General features: G+C 37.3%; 1 protein-coding gene across 2 annotated transcripts in view; it reads left to right on the forward strand.

The window, feature by feature from the left end:
* klhl20 (kelch like family member 20) overlaps positions 1-10,543 on the forward strand; it is a 29,691-nt gene that overhangs the window by 14,799 nt on the left and 4,349 nt on the right. For both annotated transcript variants that reach the window (XM_003219857.4, XM_008108928.3), the window contains exons 7-12: positions 2,392-2,507; positions 6,495-6,678; positions 7,841-7,984; positions 8,075-8,208; positions 9,449-9,657; positions 10,250-10,356. In XM_003219857.4, coding sequence (XP_003219905.1) covers positions 2,392-2,507; positions 6,495-6,678; positions 7,841-7,984; positions 8,075-8,208; positions 9,449-9,657; positions 10,250-10,356 — 894 coding nt within the window. The remainder of the gene's footprint in view (positions 1-2,391; positions 2,508-6,494; positions 6,679-7,840; positions 7,985-8,074; positions 8,209-9,448; positions 9,658-10,249; positions 10,357-10,543) is intronic.

The following is a 10,543-nucleotide window of genomic DNA, read 5'->3' on the forward strand; positions in this document are numbered from 1 at the left end:
TTTCAAAGAAAAATCTCACTGTCTTTTAGATAGAACCTTATTTGTTAATAAACAGCAGGAACAGACTATACAATTACAATGGTACCATCCTTATAAAAGGTCTTGCATGCAAAAACTATATTTGAAAAAAGCAAATCTGAATTGTTAATAGGTTCATCAATTATGCTTGTCCAATCTGCAGCCCATTGGCCGCATGCAACCTAGTACAGCAATGAATGCAGCCCTACACAAAATTGTAAACTGACTTAAATCATTATGAGATTTTTAGGGGTGATTTTTTGTAACTTTTTTTCTACAGTTCTCCATTGTGAGCTTTGTAGCTGACAATGGAGTGGAATAATCACAAGTATATTACATCCACATATATCTGAGTATTATCCATAATTTGCAATTATATTTGCAAGCTGTTCTTCCAGATGACTTGCTCAACAATTTTAAAAGACCCTCTGAACATGGTGTCACATAATTAGGATTATTATACAAAGACATTTTTTTGCTTGTCTGGTGGTGGATATCACAAAAATTATGGATGGACTTTTTTTTGCTCATTAGCTAAACAGGTTGGAACCTCCTGCTCATAGCTTTTTGTTCTATGACTTATAAACCTTCTTTTATTGCTTTCACTTAGCCAAATGTTTTGCGCAAATGGTCTCCTGTAAAACTTGTGTTTCTATACAGCCTACCCTGTTTCCCCGAAAATAAGACATCCCCGAAAAATAAGACCTAGTAGAAGTTTTGCTGAATTGCTAAATATAAGGCCTCCCCCGAAAGTAAGACCTAGCAATGTTTTTGTTTGGAAGCATGCCCAGCGCCTGCCAAACAGAACACCAGTGCATGCAGGATTGGTAAATGTACATACCAGTTGTACATGGAAATAATGGTAGTAACAAGAAATTCTTGATAGGATTCAGAGTTTGTCTGGTTATATACTGTACTACTGTACAGTATATAATAAATGTTCTTTTTTTTGTTCAACAATAAATGTGAATTCTTCTTCATGGAAAAATAAGACATCCCCTGAAAATAAGACCTAGCGCATCTTTGGGAGCAAAAATTAATATAAGACACTGCCTTATTTTCGGGGAAACACGGTATATAAAACAGATATAAGTCCCATGTTGACATTTATGGCATGACTTCAAAGGAGCCATGATACTCTTAACGATTTTTAATGCCAAGTGTTGCTTTTCTGAAAGGAATCTTTATCACACACATCACATGCTGTTATAAGGATGTGGGATTCTTAGGAACATATACTTCTATGACACAATATATATTACTCTAAATACATATGCATAAAGCATGATCTGTTGCATCATTATAATGGGCATTCCACATCCATGGGTCATGCTCTGTGGATTCAGCCCATGGTGGAGCAGCGCCACTTGCCATTTTCCTATAGAAGCTGCTTGCCACGCTGTCATCAGTTACAGCAGTGCTCCCATTCAGTTGTTTGTGAACTGCTCCACAGAAGCAGTGCCACTGAACACGATTTCCTTGCAGAAGAGGCTCGCTACCTTGTGTTCGTCAGTGGCACTCCTACACTGTAGTTTGTGAAGAAATGAGCAGGGAATCTCAAGGTGGCGAGCAGCTTCAACAGTGACATGTTGCTTGGCGGCGGTGCTCCTGCTCATTCTTGCTTGAACAACCATGCACAGGCACTGCTATCCCAGCCAATCTCAAAGCAGTGAATAGCTTCTACAGGGACATAGTGGTTGGTGATGGGGCTGCTATTTCATTGTTCACAGAAGCTGCTCATAGACAGAAGCAGGTGAGTAGTGGGTTCCTGGCCTCTGCTGCTGCCCTATTCCATTTTTAAATGAACTTTTAAATGAACTTGAGCATTTGTTTTATTTTATATATCCATGGGGGTTCTGGAATTAGTCCCCCATGAACCCTGAAGGCCTATTGTACTTGAGAAAATTCACTGAATTTAGTGAAACAATCTAACTACTAAATTTGTTCAAGGATTGTATGTTTAATCTGCCTATGCATATAGCTTTCTGGCTACTCAAAAATTCATGACTTATGACAAACTGGCTAATCCAGAAATTTTAACCTGATTAATGCTGATATGGTTGTGATATTTCTCTCTCTCTTTTTTTTTTGGAAGTAAGTTAAACTACTCAGAGAATAAAAATCTTAAATTGGTTCAGAGGAGCATTTAACTGTTATGACATACCTTCCTAGTGAAAACCTTGTTACCAATGTAATGTTGCAACTTTTAATCTATAGTCGTCAGTTAAAATGTTATTGTTAACTGTGCAGCCTTCTGTGTGTTTTATTTGACAAATTCTAAATTTGCCATCTAGTTTTTGGAGCAATAGCTTCAGTAATTTGCTAAATGACTTTATGAGAATTAAAAAAAATCCTATAACTTTTCATGGACAGGGACCTAGTGGATGAAGCCAAAAATTATCTACTATTGCCACAAGAACGACCATTGATGCAGGGACCACGAACTCGGCCACGCAAACCTATCCGCTGCGGAGAAGTACTCTTTGCAGGTATGCACATGTATAGAGTGCTGCAATGATCTGGTCAGTGAGGCAAAAACTGAGGTGGGAATACTCTTCTTGTCAATAGTATTAACTTTGTTTTGGTCCATGGGACATTTGCCCTTGTCACAATGGGCACCTTTTAATTATGGAAAACAGCTCTAAGTGCAAAAACAAGTTTGCAGTTTTTATCTCACTATGCAGCTACATCTAAATATGTAAGACCTAAGTGTGCTAAAGGCATCCAGCTCCACTGATTCTTGAAGCTAAGCAGGGTCATTTTGATTAGTACTTGAATGGGAGACTGCCAATGAGTACCAGGTTATATTTTAGAGGAAGGAACTGGCAAAAGCACATCTGAATATTCCTTTCTTAAGAAAACTCTGTGAAACTTGTGGGGTCATCAGAAGGGGTGTGTGTGTTTGTGGCTATGACATATTTTAAATGAATACCTATGATAGTAATTTTTAATGTAATTTAATTATCCTACAGGGTATATATTTTAATGTTAATTCATGTTATTAGTGTTATCATGTCTATTGGGTTAGTTTATATTGTTTTAATTCTTTAAGTTTACTGTTATTATTGTGTATTACTTTGATTTTTGATGAGTTTATATTATTTTGAGCATTGAAAGATTGCCTTTTTTCTGTGTGTAAACCACCCTGAGTCCCTTTTGTGAGAGAGGGTGATCTAGAGATAAAGTTTTATTTTTATTATTATTACTATTATTATTATGTATATATTACATAATAAAATGAAATGCTTCCACTGGTTATATAATGAAGATATGAAGAAGGAAGCTTGACCATGCTCCTTTCTGGGGCAAAGTAAAGCAAAGGAATTCCTTTAAAAATGGCAGGTGTATAGTGCAACAAGAAGAGAATTATTATATTCACGTGGTTTCATGTGACACAAGTGTATGGGGCATAAGAGATGCTTGGGTTGATCAGATCAAGATTAGTCTGGCCCAGTATACTGTCCAGCAGCCGCCTTCCATAAGTCTCTATAGAGGCTGACAAACAGCAGTATTAATAGCTATCTCCAATATTACACTGAATCTTTAATGGCTGAAGTGGGTAGATTGCTCAGCTTAGAGACCGAAATTCAAGTCTCTGCTCAAACATGAACTTCCTGGATGTTTTTGAGCCTGGTACCAATTTCCAGACTCCCCTTTCCCTCATATGAAAGGGAGACTGCCTTTGCCTTGAACAGGGCAAAAAATCCAAAAAGTAAAAAATGGTTCATAGTGATTGTCTCTAGACCACCAAATAAACGTCAAATAAACGTTAGTGGAGACTTGAATTTGGAAACAAAACATAAACGTTTTATTGAAACCCATGATATTGATAGACTTCCCTGCAAGAGTACCAAAATCTCCAAAGTATAAGTTTCCATTCTGTCACTTTGTCTTCTGAAGAGAGTCCAGGCTTGGTTTGCTCTTTGAACCATTTATTTGGAGTGGGTGGGTTTGGCAGTCTTTTGTATCTCATCCAGTACAATATTTCAAGCAGATTGATTCTCTTCCTATCAGCTTTCTTTATTGTTAGGTTTTCATAACCACACATACAAATGGGAAATATCACAGTAGGAATTACTCTGAATTTGGAATGTAATTATATATTTTCCACTTGAGGACCTGCTCTAGTTTCTTCATAGTTGAGCTTCTAAATGTTCATTGCCTTCTGATTTCTTGACTACTGTGTCCATTTTGAATAATGGTTAAACCAAGATAGACAAAATCTTTTCTTCAATGTCTTCTTCATCCACTTTAAATAATCTGTGGTCATTATTTGTAATCCTCCATTTTCATTTTTCTCTTTAACCTTCACCAGTAGTTATTACAAATCTTAGCTATTTTCTGTTAGTATGGTTTTATCTGAATATCTTAAATTACACTATGTAACAAAATTTGGAAAAAAAACTTTTTGGGGGTTGAAAAGGTTATTCCTGTTTAATTGGGTGCCACTTACTTTGAAAGTAGTTGTTATGCTCCAGAAACTTCATTTTTGTGGCTGCCACAAACTAGGTTGGATTGGTTGAGACTCTATGAGATATTCATTGAAAAACTATAGCAAAATGTGCTACGAGATGTCCCGCAAAAACAATAATATTGCAGTTTTCCATGTTTTCATGATAGAACCAATTAGGAAATGACATTTATAACCCAGGAACAAAAATTGTGTTCCATAGTGTTATTGATGTCCATTCCCTAATTATCACGCTTTCTTTCTTAGACTTATCCATTTTCTGTTATATATCTTCTGCATATGAATTAAGCAGGAGGAATGATGCAATGCAGCATTATCTGACCCACTCCACCAATTATTCAGTTTTCTCCATATTCTGTCAGTGGCAGTCCAGTAGGTAGGTTGTGCATCAGTAGAATTAAATGTTATGGTACACCCATTTCTTTTAAGGGTACTACTACGGTGTTTCTCAAACTGTGCTCCTCCATATGTTTTGGGCTTCAGCTCTCAGAAATCCCAGCCAGCTTACCAGCTGTTGGAAATTGTGGGATCTGAAATCCAAAACATCTGGAGGAGCACAGTTTGAGAAACTCTGATCTACTACACAAATACTTTTATAGAGCATATTAAGCACAGGTCAATTTTCTTCTGAAATTCTTTGGAGTGTTCCATTAATCAGTACTTGATTGCAATGTGATCTTGAGTACATCTTCCTTTTCTGAACTCAGCTTGCACATCTGACATTTCTGACCCTATTATATGGTGACAAGTTGTGTTGTAAAATATTGAACATCACTTTGCTTGTGTGAGGGATGGACACAATGGTCCAATAGTTACTGCAGTCCTTTTCTGGGGGACTGGGTTGTATACTGAGTGTTTTCTAGTGTGTAGCCATTGTTTTGTTTTTCCCTATTTCTTTACAAATTTTTGTTAGAATTTGAATGGATTCCATCTCTATAGCTTGAAACAGCTGTTCTGGTATGCCATTTGTCCCTCATGATTTATTTTTTCCTTCTGCTCTTCTTCTGTTTGGCTTCTTAAAGAACTCTGTCATGTTTATATAACTTTTATATAATTCTTTTGTGCATCGCTTCTATTATCTCTGTTTTTGTCTTGTTCATATAATTCGGATCTCATCTTAGTTATACAGCATCCCAACTCTTGGTTTAAATTTCACCTTGATATCTCTATAATCTTGATGAAGAGATCTCTTGTTTTGTATTTTCATTGTCTTCCATTTATTTATATTTATTATCATAATTCCTGTGATAAGGATAACTCTATTTACCAGTCAGTAAACATTTTCATTCAGTAGTCTGACTCTATTTTTTCACTTGTTGCTTCTTATGTGTTCTTAATGATTCAGAGGATCAGTAATCTAATGAAGCTTTTCTTCCTTATTACAGAGAGTGTCTTTTTTCATTTTTGTTCTAATCTCTGTAATAATTTGGTATTGTTGGGCCACTTGATTGTTTTACTGTTCATCTCTAATTCCATAAAATTAAGAAGCAAGTTAAAAAGCATTGGATCTAATACTGTTCCCTGAGAGATGCTGTTTGTGAAACACTTTGTACACTTGATTATTGTTTATTGACTGCACATAGAATTGTAAAAAGTAAAGAGGACAGGATGTTTACAGGAATCGTGTTCTTTTCAAGCTCTTTCTCATCTGTAAGCTTGATTATTTTATCTTTTTTAAAAACTTCCCACTAATTTACCTGGGACAGATATTAAACTAACTGACCTGCAGTTTCCTGAGAATCATCTTAACCTTAAAAATATAGAATTGGTTCCAGGATAAATTGTTAGATATCATAATGTAGTGAAATTCCATCACACATTGATAGTTCTAATTTGCTCAATGCTCCTATCTTATGTTGTGAATCTAAGAATGTGAATCCAAATGCTCTCCATTTAGGCACATTTGTTTTAGGGGCTCAAATTGTAATATTTTTGAGGTTCTGGTAACCTATACGTATTTAATTATATCCTACCATTCATTTACCACACAATCTGATTTCCACAGTGGGTGGCTGGTGCAGTGGGGATGCTATTTCCAGTGTTGAACGCTATGACCCTCAAACGAACGAGTGGCGGATGGTGGCCTCCATGAGCAAAAGGCGGTGTGGTGTTGGAGTCAGTGTGTTGGATGACCTTCTTTATGCTGTGGGAGGACATGATGGCTCTTCCTATCTTAACAGTGTAGAAAGGTAAGTGTTTGACAAAATATCAGACTGTCAGATGTCTATTTGCCTGTTGAGATCATAACTAATAACTTGGTTATTTAAGTATTTATTTATTAGACATTTTTAATTTTTCCTGCCACCTTACTCTCCATATCCCACCAGAAACCACTGTAAACAATATGTAGTATTCCAGCAGCAATATAAAAACAATTATTATAACAAGTAATAGTTATGACTGGAATGATTAGTCATAACCATTATAGAATGATAAAAGTTAGGTTAAAATTAAAACTTTCTGAAACAAATTGTGTTTCAGGATTAAAAGGTTTGTATACTTGGGTTACTTTCAAGGACTCTAGTAAAAGGTTCAGAATTTTTATCTTCTTTAAATACATCTAAGTCCCGAGGGTGGGTTGATCTTAACTTGTCCACAGCCTCTTTTTATTCCTTAAATCACTTGAAGGATTGCATGTCTTGTAGGACTACAAGGGGAGTACAGAACTCTCCCGGGAAAGAGGAACATTTAAGTTACTTTCTTCTTTGCCTTAAGCTCATCTTCATAGCACCCGGATGCTGACATCTGAGTAGATACTCTTTGTACCCTTTAAACTAGAGATAGGAAACATCCAACCTTCCAGCCCCAGCCAATAGTGAAGCAGTGGTGGGAAGTCAGACAACAGCAAGAGGCTCCTTGATTTAGATTGTAATTCCTTACAACTGTTTTTTGATAATCAGCTTGATAATTATCTGCTTCTACATCTTAAGAAGAAGCCATAAAAAACTAGACCAGTTAAACTTGATTGATGTTTGGCAACTAACAAGATGTGACTACTCCTTTACATCATTTATATCACCATTGGCCATCTTATTACCTCATGCAGTCCCACCCACCATATTAAGCACATTAAAATTGAGACTGTCCTTCATAAAGAGCACACCCCCACCCACCCTATCCTGACTTCTATTTGATTTGACACATGGAGAAAGAGGAACTGCTCCTAAAAATAGTTTTATTTCTTGGTGGAATTTTTGCTTTCTGTTCTCGCTTTGAGCTCTTAATGTTGTGACATAGTTAAATAGAATTTGAGGGAAAGATTGGAGGTAACAAGAAAATTAACCCACAAGCAGAGTTTTGAGAACATATGGGGAGATAATTATAACGATCTGGTGTGTTTGCCCTTTCTAGATATGACCCAAAGACCAACCAGTGGAGCAGTGATGTGGCACCTACCAGCACCTGCAGGACCAGTGTTGGAGTGGCCGTTCTTGGTGGTTATCTGTATGCAGTGGGTGGCCAAGATGGTGTGTCTTGTCTCAATATAGTTGAAAGGTATTTTTTAAAGAGGGGAAGAAAGAGCTTGCCACTTGGAATGAAGTACAAGTGGTCTTATTTAAAATGAGGCACTCCCTTTCCCTCCAGGTATGACCCAAAAGAGAACAAATGGACTCGAGTAGCTTCCATGAGCACTAGGCGCCTTGGAGTGGCGGTGGCGGTGCTGGGGGGCTTCCTTTATGCTGTTGGAGGCTCTGATGGAACATCACCTTTGAATACAGGTATTTCCCAAACCAGATCTGCTAGCATGAGGGTGTATATTGGTACAAGTTTTCCCATTAGATCAATGCTTCTCAACCTGTGGGACCCCAGGTGTTTTGGCCTACAACTCCCAGAAATCCCAGCCAGTTTACCACCTGTTAGGATTTCTGGGAGTTGAAGGCCAAAACATCTTGAGGACTCACAGAACCACTGCATTAGATTCTCCTAAACTTGAATGAAACTCCTTTGAAAATGTTGTTAAGGGGAGAAATAAAAGATGGATACTTATTACCATGAATCATTCTAGAAAAGCTGAAGTAACAATATACAACTGGTGGGTTATTTATTCAATTGCATCAATGGAGGAAAGCAGATCTTTTCAGTTACCATCTGTGTCCTGTTTTTCATCAATCCAGAAGCCATTATTGTCATTGTATGAATATTTTCTAGTTGTGGATTGCTCTTTCGGCCATCTTGAGAATATTCCTAGTACACCGTAGTAAAGACTAGCTCACATGTTTACCGCATTGTCTTATTTGGCTAATTCTGTATTGAATAACATTTAGATACCTCTCAGATCAGGGGTGTCAAACTCATTTTCATTGAGGGCCACGTTGGCCTTATGGTTACCTTCATAGGGGCTTTGAATCCATGGATACAGAAGACCAACTATATTTTTTTACATAGTTGTCAGTGCTCTTTAGTTTTTACTGAATTTGGGGCCCCAGATATTTTTGAATGACAGCCCTCATCACTTCTGATTATCTGCCAGGTGGACTGAGGATAATAGGAATTGCAGCCCAACAGCACAGGTTGAGGAAAGAGTAAAGGATATTTGAACATCAGGCATCATATCCACAAGCTTTGTATCGAAATCCAAACCCCATTATCCTGACTTAACAGAACAAATTGCAGCCTTCCAGATGTTCCTGCATCACAGCTTCCATTATCTGTAGTCATGATGTCTATTGATGAGGAATACAGGAGTTGTAGTCAAGCATCTGGAAGGCCACATAAAATGACGTGGTGGGACAGATTCAGCCTGTGGACCACATGTGTCTTGGAATTGAGAAGAACTGTGTTGAAGAATCTCTAGTCTTGCTTTCATCTGGCAAAATACTTCTTTTATTTTTCTAATCATGAAGAAATACTTGTCTCATTCATTGATGTTTGGGTCCAGAAGACGGGTTGTTGTTTTGTTCCTTGTTTTGTGCTTGCTACTGCTCTACTGCTTGACTACTATCATAACATTCTCCACAGTGGAGCGCTACAACCCTCAGGAGAATCGTTGGCATACAATTGCACCCATGGGCACCCGACGTAAGCATTTAGGTTGTGCAGTATATCAAGACATGATCTATGCAGTAGGAGGCAGGGATGATACTACAGAACTTAGCAGTGCTGAACGATACAACCCCAGAACCAACCAGTGGTCACCTGTTGTAGCCATGACATCACGCCGTAGTGGGGTATGTTTTGTTTCATTTTTCTGCTTTTCCTGCTCACCTCTCATTATTATGTTGCCATGCATGTGAGGGGCTTTTTGGGCAGGATTAAGTCTTGACAAAAGGAATGCATATTTAAATTTTGAAGTAAAAAAAACCCCTAGCTGCTTTTAAGTATGAGTAGTTTTGTACTAGAAAATGTCTATCATTATTTCAGTGACAGGAGAATACATTCATTTTTTTCTCAGTATGTACTAGTGGATGATATAATGGTATACAGACAGAATATTTAAAAAAAAATTAAAGCAGTTTTTTAAAGGAAGTTTGTGTGCTTTTTAGATGATGTTAAAATGAGATCTATGGATATAGGTTGCTTTGTGCAATCTGTATTGTCCAAAGTAGGTCTTTAAATAGTTGCACACTAAACTTATGTGTGATTGCACTATTTAGATGCTGTTTAGATCCTTAGGTGAGGCCAAGACAGAACATTTCTGTGAAGTTTAGACTCTGTGTGTACAAATGTTTTGTAGAAGCACTTGGATTTAGAAACAGTTCAGAAACCTATAACCCAGTATCCCAATGTATACAAATAATCTAATTAATTGTTATCGTCTAGGTTGGCCTTGCAGTTGTGAATGGACAACTAATGGCTGTGGGAGGGTTTGATGGCACAACTTATTTGAAGACCATTGAAGTGTTTGATCCGGATGCCAATACATGGAGGTAAACATAATAAAATATAATGAGAGTGAATTGCAGGTCTTGGGTATAAGCTTTAGCAGTATAGGAAAAAATCTGGCCTTGCCCATTCCCACTTTCACTGGCCCATTATGTTTCATTTCCAATTCTTCAGCAAACAATAGATTTGACTCAGACTCTGGTAAAACTTTGGTCAGCTTAAAGGCCTTAA

This window comes from Anolis carolinensis, chromosome 4 (assembly GCF_035594765.1).
Source record: "Anolis carolinensis isolate JA03-04 chromosome 4, rAnoCar3.1.pri, whole genome shotgun sequence".
NCBI lineage: Eukaryota > Metazoa > Chordata > Lepidosauria > Squamata > Dactyloidae > Anolis > Anolis carolinensis.